General features: G+C 41.7%; 1 protein-coding gene across 1 annotated transcript in view; it reads right to left on the bottom strand.

Moving 5' to 3' along the window:
• LOC125723165 (phospholipid-transporting ATPase VD-like) overlaps nt 1-17,698 on the bottom strand; it is a 33,856-nt gene extending 16,158 nt beyond the window's left edge. The window contains exons 1-11 of the mRNA XM_048999554.1: nt 17,277-17,698; nt 12,050-12,406; nt 10,967-11,161; nt 8,348-8,552; nt 6,334-6,419; nt 5,097-5,203; nt 4,004-4,135; nt 3,473-3,585; nt 2,269-2,521; nt 1,205-1,446; nt 207-389 (exon numbers count right to left, since the gene is read on the bottom strand). Coding sequence (XP_048855511.1) covers nt 207-389; nt 1,205-1,446; nt 2,269-2,521; nt 3,473-3,585; nt 4,004-4,135; nt 5,097-5,203; nt 6,334-6,419; nt 8,348-8,552; nt 10,967-11,161; nt 12,050-12,339 — 1,806 coding nt within the window. The 5' untranslated portion in view covers nt 12,340-12,406; nt 17,277-17,698. The remainder of the gene's footprint in view (nt 1-206; nt 390-1,204; nt 1,447-2,268; nt 2,522-3,472; nt 3,586-4,003; nt 4,136-5,096; nt 5,204-6,333; nt 6,420-8,347; nt 8,553-10,966; nt 11,162-12,049; nt 12,407-17,276) is intronic.
• Between the last annotated feature and the right edge of the window lie 240 nt (nt 17,699-17,938).

Here is a 17,938-nt window from a genome sequence, read left to right as displayed (position 1 = left end):
ATCCACACACCACCCAAGATGCTAGCATGCAAAGTTTCTATGAACATTATTTTAATAAAAAATTATTTTTTTTTCTTGAGCAATGATCAACCCCTGAAGCATATAAAATCATTTAGATATTTGTAACCTAAAACCTGTGTGGAATTCATAGTCTGAGATGTAAAATCTCCAAGATCTCTGGAGGGAGGTGGAGGCTGGGGACTTACTGGCAGCAGCAGACCAGGCGATGACACTACCACGGTGTTACACAGCGCCATCGCCAGAAAGAAGTCCACGATGTAAGGGATTTCCTGGGATGAGTCTCCTGTGCTGTACAGCAGAGGGAGTGATGGCGACGGGAGCTGAGCCAACTTGTGGAGGAGCTGGGGATCTGGGATGACGTCCTTCTCCTGGTCGGAGCCGCCGGGAATAAGGAGAATAAGGAAAATAAGGAAAACTATATTTTCAGAATTGTCATAATATAATAATTTCAGGCAGTATTCTTTGCCATGAATAAATTAAAGCACAGCCTTTACTTTAAGTCTGGACACACTAAGTCGATATTCCGCCATCGAAAGTTGTCGGGGTGTCAATGAGAGTCAGTGACTGCCTGTCGCTCTGGCGTGTTGGACATGTTTAGTCCCCACTGGCCGTTTAGCCGGGTGTAAGCTAGTTGCAGCTCTCTGATTGGGCTCTATGTTAACCGTCTTCTCTAGTCGTGCTGGGCTGATCCAGTGCAAACGCTCACAATCAATGGGAGCTGATCATTTGTCGGCCTTGATTGGCTATAGTTTTTTTTGCCAAAGGCTTGGTGCATAACCAGCTTTATGGCAGTTTACACAGCTTTCCCTGGGCTTGGCAAGCAGGAAGTGAAACTCAGGCAGGCCTTGACAAGATCACTGGACCATATTTATAAAGTTAATACAGGATTATTTATATTGAAGGAGACAATACTTTCTACACAAGCTGACATAAGCAGGCAGAAAGTAAAATTAATCATACTGGCAGCGATTTAACAAACTCTTAAACAACTCCTAAACTCGGGTGTACTGTCACATTCTGATATTCTGGGAACACAGAGAAATTCCATATGAGATCACTGCATAGGCCAATTCTGAAGAGGTTTCCAGCATGTTGAGTCGATGATATCAAAGGCTGGCTCCCATGTCTCTGGGGCCAAAGGATGGTCTGTGTTTGCCGAGTGGTGCTGTTTGGGGGGACGTACCATGTGGCTGCTGAAGGCCGTCTGGCGAGGGGCACCTCCATCCAGAGGCTCCGTCTGCAGGTCGGGCTCCATTTCACAGCCAGTGAGGGTGTGCAGGGACACTGAACTGTGGTTGCAGTTCAGAGAGCGGCAGCTGAGCGACCTGAGGCTGGACCGCGACTTCACCTTCGTCGTAGGACGGCCGGCATCGTCGTCGTCGTCGTCGTCGCAGTCCTGATCACGATATAGCTCCAGCCTCCGTGCTGGAAGAGATGGCCACAATGTTATGTTGCTGAAAAAAACCCCCGACAGACCACCGGGCAGGCAACACCACCCCAATACAGCTGTAGCCTTGGAGAAGAGTGTCAAGACTAAGCACTATGGACGATGGAGGGAACATCCACGATAAAGGTATGCAAAATAACAGAGAAGACACCACGACTGACCAACGCAGGAATTACAGGAGATTGTACGCGCTGGAAGCTACAAAGACTGGAGGTGGGAAACCAAGGTCCTTGAGATAAAGTACCTGCTGATTTTCACACAGCTCTAACTAGCTTTCCTGGACTTCGAGTTACACTCATTAAACTAACTATATTCCCTATAGTGAGATCCTCCAGACTTCAGAACACCAGGAGACTGCTTGGCTTATTAACTTGCATCCACGGTTTTGTAGACGTCTTCTATTCAAACATTGTCCTCCTGATCTCTGCTTACTTAGTTGTGGAGGGGGGGGGGGTGACTACCCATTATCACCCCTCTCATGTCCTAACCCTTTATAACTGGCCTTCCTGCTGTTTTACTGAAATAGAAGACACCATGCTGAACTGCAATTTCACACATTTCAGATATCTAGAGCATTTCATTTCATCCCATTCACTGCATTCATATGTTGTGGTGATTTTCTCTTATGTGAAGTATAGTGTAAACTGAGCTATTCTTATATTTTCTGCCTTTGGTCACCAAAGGGAACTTTTCAGTTATGCATCGTTATTCTGTGTTTGCTCTGATAACATAATAAATGGCAGCCACACCTGCTTAGAACTTCCCGGTATTATGAGCCTCCCTCCTGCAGGTCAGCTTACCGTTGTCCTCGTGGGGATAGTCCACGCCCGCAATGCTGCAGCGGCAGAACACCATCTTGTTCTCTGTCAGCGTGCCAGTCTTGTCAGAGAAGACATACTGGATCTGGCCCAGATCCTCGGTGATGTTCAGCGCCCGGCACTGGACACCGGAGGCCAGCCGCCCACTGTGGAAGTCTACGTCATTCTGGATGAAGTATATCTGACCCAGCTTGACGATCTCGATGGAAACGTATAGGGAGATGGGAATCAGCACCTGTTGGAGGAAGGTTGGGATGGAAAGTAGAGGTTTCATCTGAAAGGTCTTGGGATTTAGCCTCATTCAAGGCAGAGCGTCATGTAAAGTCAATCTATATCAATGCTGATTAAATATGGAGTGTAATCTATATACCTTCATTTCTGTGAACATTAGCTAAAAGTGTTCTTGCTGTTATCTTTATAGGAAAAAATAAATTTATGATGTTTCATGGTGCCTAACAGCCAGTATTGAAATATCAAAGTTCATCCATCAATTTTCTGTAATGGCCTGTTCTATGCCGAGTCAAACGGGTCTGGGGCTTATCCTGGAGGCAATGGGCATAAAGGTAGAGAACAACCCAAGATGGGGCGCCAACCAGTCACACACACCATTCACATAGACATGCACGCCTAACGGCAATTGGTCATTCCAATCAGCCTCAGCATGTCTTTGGACTATGGAGGGAAACTGGAGTACCCAGAGGAAACCCCACGATGACATGGGGAGAACATGCAAACTCCACACACATGTAACCCAGGTGGAGACTCGAACCCGGGTCCCAGAGGTGTGAGGCAACAAGGATATTTGACATGGTGATCCAGTGGTTAGCCAAGTCATTGATTCTTTTTATTATGGATAATTATAGACAGATTATAGATCAAAATGACTTAATTATAATAACAGAGGCTTAGATGAAAAATTGGCATATTCGTTCTATATTAATTTAACCCTTCCTTCTTTTTGCCCTAAACAAACGAAAAACATAAACCTTGAATAAAAGCCCAACAAGAAACTGGTTCAACGTCATTTCATGAATTTCACTAATGTTTGTGTCTAGAATAAAAGCAATGACTAACCATACCCATACTGGGAGGAATCTGGGCACACCTGCTCTCCTGCATTTCTCAAGATATGACAGACAGACAGCTCTTTATCGATATAGAAGTCAGCAAGATTCCCTTACACTACCTGCAAGACTATGATCATGGTCCAGAACAAGTAGAATCCAGCTAAGACAGGGGAAATGCCATCAGGAATAATAAATGCTGGATTTTTCAGGCTGCTCAACCATAAACCGTGACCTAAAACATAAAAAAACAAACGTATTTAAAACCAACAAACATTCAAATAGTAAATATTGTGCATATTTCACAATTTCTGCATGTACAGCAACATTTTGCATAAAAACAATATTGGGAAGTTACTGGTAAGTATCAGAGAACTGACTGGCTCGGCACTGCACGCATGACAGTATCAGAGAACTGACTGGCTCGGCACTGCACGCATGACAGTATCAGAGAACTGACTGGCTCGGCACTGCACGCATGACAGTATCAGAGAACTGACTGGCTCGGCACTGCACGCATGACAGTATCAGAGAACTGACTGGCTCGGCACTGCACGCATGACAGTACCAGAGAACTGACTGGCTCGGCACTGCACACATGACAGTGTCAGAGAACTGACTGGCTCGGCACTGCACACGACGAGGGAACCTACCTATCGCTGCAGTCAGGCACATCACAAGCAGCAGCACCACGCTCCAGAGGACGTCCGTGTTTAGCCTCCTCTCCAGCTTGCTGCGTTTATACCGTGGTCCACTGTTGTTCTTCATCGCCTTGGTCTCATGGCCTGCACACAAAGAACCCAAACAAAGGCCGGGACTCAGAGACCTGATGAAGAGAACTTGACTGAGATAAAATATATTGCATCCTTACCTGAAAACCCATTTACTAAATGCATCTTCAGAAACCTCAGTTCCTGAATCTACCCTCTAAGTGCTTCTGGGCAGCTTTTGAATGATTGTAGTCAATCTGAAATCTTTTAGAAACAAGCCTTTGCACAGTGGCTTCTCATGCAATACATTAAACACAGGTCTGTCATTGTCAATTATTATGTTTTACTTATATAGTGCCTTTCTCACACTCAAGGGCATTTTACAATATATACAATCTGACAAACATACATACTTTATATTTTAGAGCTCATCACGCAGCTCTGGTATTAATCAATGCTTCCGATACATTTTTCACTCTTCCTCTTTTTATGCAAAGCAATGTAATATAAATCAGTGATGTTCTGCAAAAGATTTATTATAATATGCTTCAGAATTCACCACCAGTTCTGTTTTGTAGTTATGGGGCTTAATAATTACATCATAACCCAAACAATTTTGATACAAGTTTAGTGTCATGGGAACTTTTGTCAAGCAAGGGTGATTACAGTTCCAAAGAAAAACAAATCTTTTTATACACGATACAAAAAAGTTACATTTGAAATTTCATTTCACTGTGTAGCAGGGGCCTTGCAGTGTGTTTTGCAGGTGTAGCTAGCCTGCTTTCCATCTCCAAAAGGAGGGGTAGGACGGCCAGTCTGTCAGCTCATTCACTCACCAGCATAGACTACAATGCCAATGACAGCTCATTCACTCACCAGCATAGACTGCAATGCCGATGACAGCTCATTTACTCACCAGCATAGACTACAATGCCGATGACAGCTCATTTACTCACCAGCATAGACAACAATGCCGATGACAGCTCATTCACTCACCAGCATAGACTACAATGCCAATGACAGCTCATTCACTCACCAGCATAGACAACAATGCCGATGATGGTCTCGGTGTTGCGGACAGTGCAACTTCTCAGCAGGAGGTTATCGTTGCACAAACCCACTCGCAATTTATTGGGGTTTTCCCTGGGGGGAAAAAAACATTAAAAACAGGGAAAAAAAAAAAAATTACAGACATTACAAATCAAATTCTAAAAATGCAAACAAAGTAAGAGTGTGGGACTAGTTAGTATAGTAACTTATGATGCCACAACGCTGTATAAAATATGAATATTTTACTAATTTTGCAAGTCACACAATGTTGTATGTTTGAATAGTGCCCATGTGTGTGAGTTAAGCATATATTATATTTTGACATTGTAGGAACCATTTTTTCAATTTTATAAAAATCTGTGACTGCAATAAAAAAACTAAACATGTCGAGTCTTATTTTTTGTTTGGTTACTTATGGTTAAGGTTAGGGTGGGGTAGGTTAAGGTTGTCATTAATGGGATTAGAGATTTCCCATAGAAATGAAACAAAACCTGAAATTTCCCTACTTTTGGGGACATCTTTTGAGGTCCCCATTTGGATAACCAAAATTTTATAAAAACCTGCGAATGCAATCAAAAAAGTAAAAATGCAAAAAGTCTTGTATTTTGGTTAGTTACTTATGGTTAAGGTTAGGACTGGGTAGAGGTTAAGGGTGTTGTGATTGGGATTAGGGTTATTCTCATAGAAATGAATGGACGGTCCCCATTTAGATAGGTAGACCAGCTTAAATAATAAAGTTTTCTGATTTCTGATTGCCTTGTACAAATGCATCAAGGACAGGCTCCAGACCCCCACAAAGCTGAATAGGACAAGCGGGTTCAACCGTGTTTGAGTGTGTATATGTCTGTGTTACGTTCCACACTCTCTGCAGGCTAACCACAGTAATTTCATTTATGTTAAAGACCTGTGGTAAGCCAGTGATTAGACATGATAGGGCGCTTGGCCTCCCAGAACTGCCTGCTCTGTTAAGGAATAAATGAGGAAGGTGTGATTACCACTTCCAACAAATAGTAATTGTTAGTAAACTGTTATTGTGAGTGTTTGTCTCTACATTTCTTCAACTTCCATGATTTGGACTCAGTGATGCGCATTGAACCAGATGCAAGCACAATAAAGCCCTTTTATTTTCTCCACCAGATAGAAATATAAAATGGGAACCGAGACAGTTTGTTGGCATCCAGCCTGACCAGTGAGAGATAAGGAACAGGTTTTATAAGACTTACAAAACTCCTCGGAAGCGGTTCAGGTCATTGTTGGGACTTTCACACTCAATCCGACTGTCAAAATTTTCAGGAATCACATCAGAACCCTTCACCAACAAGACAAATTGTTAATTGTTACATTTTCAGTAAGACTTTTATACAGTAATAGCTTTCCTTAATAAGTCATTAACAAATATTACATGACATTTAACAGATGATTAATTTATGTAAATTAATTTTTTTTAGCAAATGATAATTAATGTATTAGATCACGTGTTTTTAAACATTTATAAATGATTTAAGAAATTCCAGCTAAAGTACTTAGTAACTATTCAGTAACAAATTAATCATGTTTTCAATCATTAATGTCTGACTAATTAAACATACATCCTCACACACCAATTGCACTTGTTTCATTTCCCATAAGGCTCTTTGTTCACAGGTTGTACAAACTTAAAACCACCAATTTCACATTTCCCTCTACTTTGCAAGTCAGAAGGAAATTGGGTTTTTGCATGTTTACCAATCATAACAACTGATAACATTAAGCTTTGAGCTGACAAAGTCTGTGCCGATTCTAAGGGTGCAATGTGTCCTCAGAAGTGGTTAAAAAAGTTTGGCTGCATGTTTAAAACAGATAAATGGCAACAAGATCCCCAGCACACCGAAACTTCATGTTTGTCAGTAACCTTTACAGACTATTAAGTCTTCAAACAAACATATCTTTATACAAAAAAACAGCGGAATATAACAAGTCCAATTATCTGCAAAAAAAAACTTCAGTTGATACACTCACTAAAAGTGAAACTGATTAGTGATGTGTTGTCATTGCTGACATACCACAGCACACAATGCAGGACGACGAAATGTCTCCTCTGCATTTAACCCATATGTGACTTCGCGACAGGGCAGGCTAAACCTGTTACCTGAAAAATCGAATAATTTGAAAACAAGTAAAGAAATAAGAATTCCAGTGTTGAAGGCTGATGGTCAATTGCGTCTGTGGACATCAGTAAACCATGAATGGACATTTTAAGTTTTATGGTTCATTTTACTGTCATTTTTAGCATGGTGTCACATGAATTTCTGATTCACATCCAGCAGCGTTCTGTACATTAACAGTAATTCAAAAATAAAACCTCAATAATGTTATCCATCCATCCATCCATCCATTTTCCAAACCGCTTATCCTATTGGGTCGCGGGGGGTCCGGAGCCTATCCCGGAATCAATGGGCACGAGGCAGGGAACAACCCAGGATGGGGGGCCAGCCCATCGCAGGGCACACTCACACACCATTCACTCACACATGCACACCTACGGGCAATTCAGCAACTCCAATTAGCCTCAGCATGTTTTTGGACTGTGGGGGGAAACCGGAGTACCCAGAGGAAACCCCACGACGACACGGGGAGAACATGCAAACTCCGCACACATGTGACCCAGGCGGAGACTCGAACCCGGGTCCCAGAGGTGTGAGGCGACAGTGCTAACCACTGCACCACCATGCCGCCCCTCAATAATGTTATAAAACAATAATTATAAATCAAATAAATAAATCGATAAATAAATAAATAAATAAAATGCCTGCCTATTTTTTTTTTTTTTACTAAGACCATTCAATAAATTAGAGAAGTTAGTTAAAACCAGAGCAGTTAAAAACAAAGCAGTACAACTACAGCTTCAGCACAGAGAAGCGGCAGTGATGTCAGACAATCAGGTAGGGAGTTGATAGCATTTCTAAGTATTTGAATGTACAGGAACTAATAATCTGTTAAGTATTATGCAATATTTGTTAATAACTTGAACTGAATGAATGAAAGTATTAATATTAATAAATAAAGTGCTACCACATTTTCTATTAATAGGTTCTGTTCACCGTAGGTTGCTTTTGTATATGCAGGTGCTGACAAAAAGTGCTTCATTATTAACGGTCTGAAAAGCAGCTCTAACTCGACAGTCGTTATAATGCTAGAGCTCTGCGCTCCGTGCATATTGACAAAGCTGTGAGAGCCGCCGTGAGTTTCCAGTCATACCTGCTTGGCCAGGCCCCGCACCACCTGCCTCTGCTTCAGGTTAGTCTCTCCGTCCAGGTTGGCCGTCTCGATGTGGCAAACGCCGTCCGGATCGGAGGACTGCAGCAGCACCATGTCGGCCGGGATGATCTCGTTGCAGGCCAGCTGCACGAAGTCACCCACGCACACGTCTTTCCAGCACTTGTCCACGTATCGCCTCTGCTTCCTGAAGCCAACGGGGGACATGAGTGTCCAAAGTGGCCCCCCACAGCGAAGGACGATCACAGCATTCACCATTTAAAGCCCGACCATTTACAGAAGGGCTGCTTTTCAGAATACAGCATAACAAAAAGAATAATCTAAAGTGAAGAAACACGTCATACAGAGGTTTTGGCATAAAATTATAATTTATCAATGACAGATATGTCAACCCCACCACATCATGAGGGTTAGGGGTGCCGCCCCCCCGCGCATTCTGGAAACACCTCATAAAATTTTTTGGTCTTATCAGCGAGTGAAGTGTTTCAGTTTAGGATACCAAAGCAGAACAATAACATACGAGAAACACGAGATCACTGCGGGATGTCAAGTGAAAGGCTGCCGTAAACATGCCTGACGTTCTCCAAACCAGCACTATACATATAATTTCTGTATTTTTGAGTTACAGAACTTGGTTTGTGTAATCTGTCTTTCATAAAACTCCCCAAAAAAGTCTCCTTATGACGACCCCATGATATATCAAAACCGCGATGGAGTTCAGATGCCGAAGCTGCTACTGCGGGGGTGCAGCTGGGCAGCTTGCGAGCTATTTATAAATGACCGTGTCAAAATTATCTATCTACTAGAAAAATGCAAAAGATATATTTATTTATAGAGTATTCTTTATTATTATTCTTTATGATTATTTTTATTATTAATTTCCATTTGGGATAAATAAAGTATTTTTGAATTGAACTGCGATTTTAGTTCCTTCACCTTTCTCTTTCTCAGCTCGCTTTTCAGAGGGAAGTTAATGTCGTAGTTTTTATGAACAGTCCGAAAACGCCGCTCCACATTTCCCTTCTTCGGAATAGCAATGGCGGGGGCGGCATGGGGGTGCAGTGGTTAGCACTGTTGCCTCACACCTCTGGGACCCGGGTTCGAGTCTCCGCCTGGGTCACATGTGTGTGGAGTTTGCATGTTCTCCCCATGTCATTGTGGGGTTTCCTCCATGTACTCCGGTTTCCCCCCCACAGTCCAAAAACATGCTGAGGCTAATTGGAGTCGCTAAAATTGCCCATAGGTGTGCATGTGTGAGTGAATGGTGTGTGAGTGTGCCCTGCGATGGGCTGGCCCCCCATCCTGGGTTGTTCCCTGCCTCGTGCCCATTGCTTCCGGGATAGGCTCCGGACCCCCCGCGACCCAATAGGATAAGCGGTTTGGAAAATGGATGGATGGATGGAATAGCAATGGCAGACTGACAGATGAAGCAAACGCACTTCGAATATAGCATTTTGGCTTCTTACTTGGTCCAGCTCCCCCATTCATTTTTATACCCTCTCTTAAGTTTAGTAGAAGTAAATTGGAGGCGACTCGGTTGCTCACTGGAGTTTTGCGATAGCTGGCACGGTTGAACGCCTCATCCATCCTCTCTCTTTTATACCATGCGATCCTCCCACTCTACCTTTGCGACTGACCAGTAGATCACGATCAACGTACTGTGCAGACACCCCTGGCCTACTGTATACTGTAGGCATATACTGAATTATTATTATAATCATCATTATTATCATTGTTATTGCTGTTGCTGAATATTCTGAATTCTTCTTTCACTGGGGATTCAGGCAGAATGGATCCCTGCATGTACACCACCCCAAACATTAGACATTGGTTAATTATCAGATGATCCTGGACAAGGCCTGCTGTGAATGTGAAACTCAGCTCCGCTTGCATGGAGCCAGCAATAAAAGCTAATAGCCCTGTTAATGTTCTACCAAAACCAGCACAGTTCATTAGTAGGAAACACGGGGGGGGGGGGGGGGGGGGAAGGGTTCCTAATCCAGGCCTGTAGACTAAAAACACTACTGGTGTTTAAGTACTTTTATATCTCCCAAAAATAAAGTAAAATAAAAAGATAGCATGGAGAAGCATGGCCTATTGGCTCTCATAAAAGACCTCAGTCCTTGGCTCCATAACCCAATCACACGTTTCTCAAATCTTTCCACTCATTTGTCCATTTTGCAAGCAAGGGCTCAGAGGCAGTCATACAAACACATTGCAATGTGCAAAAGAAAGGGTAGGTAGCGATGATGTGAACTGACTCCTAATCCTTACGTACCATTGTAATTCATAGCAACAATGTGCTGAACCTTCTCCAAGAATGCAGCGGTAATACAGTCCCATGAGTCATCATTCAATGTGACCGAGGAGCACTTAACAAAAGGCAACAGGCTGCTCATTTGGAGAGGCATTAATCCTGTCACACCCACAAGTTCCTCCTTTCATCAACAACCAAACATATCTACAGATTCCCTCAGTCCTGCCCTTGGTCATTTTCATGACAAGCTATTAATCACAGACCTCATTTACTATTGTAAATGCCTCATAGGTTTTTAAATTACAAAAACAGATCAACATCAGTGGTTCATCGCCGGTACTGACCCGCAGTAAACTTTGGTGATGTTGTTGTTGATCACTTTGTCGAAGCGATAGCGGCGGAAGTCTTCCAGGGCGTCCTTGAAGGCAATGATGCCGAGCACGACCACAAGGGGGATCATGGTGATCTCCTTCTGGAAAGCCTCCACCACTGGCACCCAGTTCAGCAGTACCAGGAACAGGAAGTACAGATTGGCAATCCTACAAACCACAATTAGATTAGGATTAGATTAGGATCGTTCTATGATCCAAATATGTTTCAAGTTGAGAGGCAGCAAAACTTCTGTATCTACACTTGAGAAATTTCTAGAAAGAATTGACTATGTACCCAAATAGATGTGTGCAACACAGCTTCTAGTATGCACAGACTCTCATTCTAGCCTGTTCTAATATCACTAACCCAGATTAAGGTTATTTATTAAATCAGAATAAATCCACTCCCTGAATGGTTTACTCCAGCTGTCACAGAAAACCACTGAATACATATGCTTTGTTTATTTAGCAAATGCTTTTGTCCAAAGAAACAAGTATGGCAAAGATACACATCACTTTCCAAATTACGCAAAAAGCTAATAGCCCTACTATTAAAAAAAAAGCAAGAAGCGCAGCATTAAGAACATTCAGGGAGCATGGAGTGGCGTGAGCCCAGTAGGGGTATTCCTGTTACAGCTGGGTCTTCAGGCATTTGTTGAAGGTGCTAACAGTTACTACAGCTGCGGTCAATATGCTAAAACCGAAAGCTTGAGTACAAGTAGACCTCTTCTTATGAGGTCTTCGAGAAGTGGTTTGTCTGAAGCTGCTGTGAAGTGCAATGCTAGGACAGTTGGTATCAGGCTCCTAGAAGCAGGACTGAAGTCCCATAAAGCAAGGAAGAAGCCCTTCATTAATGAGAAGCGGGGAAGAACCAGGCTGGAGTTTATAAATATATATATATATATATATATATATATATATATATATATATATATATATATATATTTTACACAGAGCTGTATTTTAAAAATGGTCTAAACACAGAATTGTTTTCCAGACTTAAAACTGATAAAAGTCGATACAGATTAAAGGCACTGTGATCCATCGGGGGCCCACCTGTGAAACTGCTCAAATAAGTTCATTGGGATGAAGCTGAGGATGGTGTACTTGGTGGTGCGGATGCGGTTGCCTTGGTAACCCTTGGAGATGCTGCAGTATTCATCCTGGTAAGGGCCATGGCGGGCAATGACCATGCGTCTTTTACCAGCAGGCTTGTAAGCGGGTGAATCCCCACTGGTGGTCCTGTTTTTTTGGGGGGGTGAATCTGCAGGCGAGTACCAGCTCAGTCCTGACTCGGGGAACAGCAGGCGCCGACATCGATGCTGCACCCAGCGCAGCGACTCCATGGCGCCCCCTAGCACCCAACCACGGTGCTGCTCTGAGAGCAGCAATCAATGCAGCAGGGGCCTCCACCTACCAAAGACAAGGCCACAGGTTCACTGTAAATAGGTTGTTCTGCGTCGCAGGACAGTGTTTTGGCAGAGCAAGGCAGGCGTGCTCAGACTGGCATTCTCAAGTGAAAGTAAAACCAAGACAAGCACAAAGTTTGGAGGAAAGCTCTAGAATCTAGCTAACCCTCACCCTAATCCATCTCTCTAAACCAGACTCTTTCCTATTCCTCGTTCTATCATTGTTATGTATATCCCCTTAAAAATACTTGATAACTTCTGAGAAAATGATAAGTAAAAAGTACACAAAGTAAAATTACATTCTTTTATTTGGGTAATTACCCGGCATTCAGCATATGAAAACAGTTTTCAGCTGACCCTTCTCTGCCAAGCGTGCTCTCCTACATGTGTGATCTAGACAGCAAGATGGGCTCAGTGTAAAGAGAAATTTCTCTCTGCAATCAAAGTGTCTCAAAGTATCGTTATTTATCAGTCAATTTCAGATATATTATCAGAGTGAAACAGAACAACAGGCCAACGGACAGATAAAGGTATTTTTTTTATATCTTTAGGACAGCAAACAATACGACCTTTAAGCTCAATAAAAGGAATTTGATAACATTTGATAACATAATTTGATAACCTTTACCAATTAACAACAACAATCACTCCCCTACCTGAAGACTTTCAAATACTTGACAAAAAGTAGACAAGACAAAAATGTAACAAAATAATTAAAATCACAATGCTGGAGACAATACAACTCTCCTACACTTTGCAATGCATCACCAAACATATGTCTGCTTCTTCTGTTCCTGGCAATTTACTACAGACACAAGGTCTTAGTTACTATTTAAACACATCCCACTCTGGGGAAGATTTATCTGCGGCTAGTGTCACAAACCTGTGAAAGGTCACCCGGCTTTAGCTGAATGTTCACACACAGTGTTTTTTTCCTAAACAATAACATATTGACAGTTGTTCTAGAAGCAGAGATGTGAACATCCAGGCCTTTAAGGACAGTTATAATAGATATCAAACAATCTTATCTGGGACAAGGCAGACAAATAGCTATCACTTTGTTTAAGACACAATCAAGAGAGGCAAAGAGCAAATCAAGTTCTGACATTAGTAGAAAGAATTATAACACAAACTAAATGTCAACGAACTGAAGAGAGACCTGATATATTTTCTTCAAAACCAATATTTTCAGCCTTTGTGGCTAAATAATGTATTACTACAAGTTATAAAACATTGAAAACCAGTCAGTTACACTTTTTAAAAGTATTTCTAATATTTTCTTGAAATAAAAGTCCAACTGTTCCCACAATGTGATAAAAATCTGTTATTCTGACCTTGTGGAGACATTTTGTTCCATCTACACAAGGGGAAGCTCAATATTATAAAAATATGTGACTGCAACCAAAAAACTAAAACAGCCAAAAGTCTTGCATTTTGTTTGGTTACTTATAGTTAAGGTTACGCCTGGGTAGGTGCTAAGGTTGTCATACTTAGGATTATGTTAATGCCCATAGAAATTAATGAACAATCCCCAGAAAGGTAGGAATATCAAAATGTGTGTTTGTGGGTTATGTATATATTACATCAGAGATCAAATGTCTCAACAGTGTATTAAAAACCTGTTATTTTGATGTTGTGGGGACCATTTTTGGGGGGAAACTCCCACCCATTTGCTTATTCTGCTCAGGGTAATGGGGGTCCTGAGCCTATTCCAGAGGTTACAGGTGCATAACAGAGGCAATGACCTAGGATGGGGCACCTACGCATCACAGGGCACACTCACACACCCCATTGACACTTACGGGCAATTTGATAACTCCAATTAACCTCAGCATGTTTTTTGGCCTGTGGGGGTGAAGCCAAAGTACCCGGAGGAAATCTCACGATGACACTGTGAGAACACACAAAGCCCTCACACATATATTGAGCACGTATGCAAATTATGGGGATCCGATAAGTCACATCAGCGACATATATTAATAGGAAAATAATCCTTCAAGCCAAGCTGTATTGCCATTACATGCAGACTTCAATGCAAATTTTCTCTATTTTCATTTTCTGCTCCCTCTATTCACATGGCAAATTAATCGTAGCCAGAAAGGATCTGTGCTCAACCAGTGTACTGCCAGAAACTGAAAAGGAGAGAACTACAGTTCTAGGTAGGTTACAGAGTAGCAGGTGGTAGATTTGGGATAGAGTTCCGATCCATATCCCAGTAAAGGACAGGCTGGTGCTGTAGTGGCAGTCAGGCGGGTACTTAAGATTGACCTACAGACAGTCCCCTGGCTACGAACGAGATCCGTTGCACAAGTCTGTCTTTAAGTCACATTTGTATAATAATAATAATAATAATAATAATAATAATAATAATAATAATAATAATAATAGTAACTACATATGGTATAGCACTATACCTCAAGCTGAAGAAGCCACAGAACGTTTTCACGAGTGTCACAAAGTGACGTGTCTGTTTATAATTATGAACTATTGTATTAAACTCAGGCTTTTTATTATAACAGGCTTCCTGGCAGTTAAATATGTCGTTCTTACCCTGGGGGCTGCCTATATACCGATTCTGGTCCATATATTGTATATATAGCGCTGCATGGAAGTGCAGAAAAATAAAAATCGACATTCCATGTAGGTGGATTAAGATAAGAATGCACATTTGTTATACAACTGAGCTTGTACATACTAAGGGGGATTTATTTTTTTGCTTAACACAAACCTTCGATTCAAATTAAGAAAGTGAGGTCAGCCAGTCCCAGGAGGAAATGGGGTTAAGGGCCTTGGGTAAACGCCCAATGGCGACATCACTCTGCCAGCCATGGGATTTGAACCTGTAACCATTCAGTTAAATACACGTCGTCCTAATAATCTTAGCTACCAACGACAGCCAAAGAGAGTCATTCAACTGTCATTATCATCAGCTAAAATGTTTGTTTGTGCCTGACCAATTTTCTTGTCTGGAACAGACACTTTTTTGTATAACGATGAACTCTCTCCATTCACGTTGCCATAGGAAACAAGAAAAGAGAAATTTGTAGAGTATTTAAAATTCCAGTCTTCTCAATTTAAGCAAGAAGTTGAGGGGGGAAATGGTGGTGGTGAGGGGGGGGGGGGGGGAATCATATTTTCCTCTCAAAACTGGAGATACCAGAATACCCTTTCTGTCACCTGACACAAAAGTCAAGGATTACAGCAAAGACTAAACAGAATTGTTTGAATGTTGCTGTTGTTGTTGTCAATAATAATAATAATAATAATAATAATAATAATAATAATAATAATGTATGAAATGGAACCACCAGGAAGATCAGAAACAGCTGATAACTGCAGGACAGAAGGACAGTCACACATTCGGGGAAAAAGTGTCACAGGATTTTCAGAACCTGAACTTGGGTTTCAGCTCAGTGTACTTTCAGCATGACACAGGCCTACTCAAAAGGACCTGTGACATAACTAGAAGCTGAACTTAAACCTATATTTAAACAGAAATAAAAAACATTCACATTATATAGCTTGTCTTATATTACAAAAACTGAAACAGGTCTATTGAATTTCAAAATTCAATTAATTTCATTTGAAATTAAAGCACTTCAAAGCTGTGAAAAACATGGCAGCTCAGGCTTGGAAAGAGATTTTAACACCCAGCCTCCACATTCCCAAGCAGGTCTCCAGCACAGGGTTGTTGATAATGTACTCTCCTGCACTCCTGCAATTCCAGCTGCAACATGTACATTCACAAGTTCAGCGGGCTTTATTTCCATAATCAGAAAACTATTATTATCCCGAATGAAATTCATTCGAATTCATTTTTTAATTTATTTTTAACCATGAATCTCCCATTTGAATGTTATTTAAGTCCAGTTAAACTACATACGGACATATTTTTTCTTCCTATTCACTGAGGAATTCACTTTTTCAGAACTAAAACTCATTCACGTTTTTGCAGCAGAAGTCGGCGGTAGTTATGAACTGATGTTAAAGGACCCATAACTAAGCAATAAAATTGCCAGAGAGGACCTCACTTTGCACTTTTTTTTGCATTTACATTTGTACGTAATATCTTCCAATCCAAGCCTCTGCTCGTCACATTCATGTGTAAATTCCTTTCTGAATCGTTATCCCTAAATGCGATCTTAATTTCATAGTGAAACAGCGACAATCAGCAGCCCACGCGTCTAAATATCATACAGATACACAGACTGTTGTTATTACCCAGCTGTAAATCTAAATTAACGCTGCATTAAAAGTAGCCGTCTCACAAGGTGATATAACAGTAAGTATAATTACAGCATTGCAGCAATGAAGGTCACGCTAAATAAACCCGGTGGATTATTCCCCCACAACGGACACATCTGGTGCTCACTAACCGCATGTTTTACGTCTCATAGCTAATCACAATACAACCATTACCAGATTCCGCTACCAGGATCAAAAAGCATTAAAACAACTCAGCTTCAGTATCCTTAGCTGCCGATGTCAGTTATATACACGTATTACACGAGCATGTATGCATGCATGCATGTGTGTGTGTGTGTATGTGTGTGTGTGTGTGTGTGTGTATACATCATGCCAAAAAGGAAAACGAAAACGTCGCCTGCGACCAAACAAGGAGAGCAGACACTCATTTTGCTAGTTACCGATATGTCCAGGTAGACTATTAAAATGCAAATAGCAGAAGTAGAAAGTGAATACCGTGTTTAACAAGGACCCGGAATTAATGTCGGATCGTTAGCTGTTTTTATCTACCGATGCACTGAAACTAACCGGAAACGGATCGTCTTCGGAGTAAATTTATCCTCAATAAAAATGAGGATTAAAAACTATCAAGACGACCAGTAACACTGTATCCACATATGAAGTCTTACCCCGCGTCGGCCACGAGTATCTCGGTGAGGAAGGGGCTATTCCGCTTTCAGGCCCCCCCCTGCCATCGCTCCCATTAATCTACTACAAAGAAATCCAGGTCACATCCATACTGTCACGATTCACCCCAGAACGCCGGAGAAACAGCTTTCGCTCTTACGGCGTCCATGAGGAGCCCTTCGAATCACGTGCTCCGAGTACGAACTGCTTCGTCTGACTATGGAGTTTGCGCAGAATTGACGGCGATTCGCATCGCGATCGGAAATTCAAGCCCTGAACGCATTACTTATATAAAACCCGGGGGGTAATGTCATTTTAAACCGCTGTCTCTGTTTGCTGGAGGTGCATTAATAGCCTTCCGTGACCGATGCGCTGAGAAAAGTTACTTTGTCACAGAAGAGCTGGTTGCTTCTGCTTACAAAGTTCCGTTTCCTAGTGTGGTCAACGTTTCCCGTGAACATCGCCCAATCGGGGGGGGTGCGAAGCTGAATGAACTGAAGAAGACTTATGGTGGGATTTACCATACAAATGTTCATAACCATTCCCACGGAATTTCGGGATGTGTGTATGTATATATATGTGTGTATATATATATATATATATATATATATATATATATATATATATATATATATATATATATATATATATATATATGTATATA

Source organism: Brienomyrus brachyistius, unplaced genomic scaffold (genome assembly GCF_023856365.1).
Source record: "Brienomyrus brachyistius isolate T26 unplaced genomic scaffold, BBRACH_0.4 scaffold46, whole genome shotgun sequence".
NCBI lineage: Eukaryota > Metazoa > Chordata > Actinopteri > Osteoglossiformes > Mormyridae > Brienomyrus > Brienomyrus brachyistius.
Note: the sequence above shows the minus strand (reverse complement) of the source record. Positions and strands in the feature narration are given on the sequence as shown.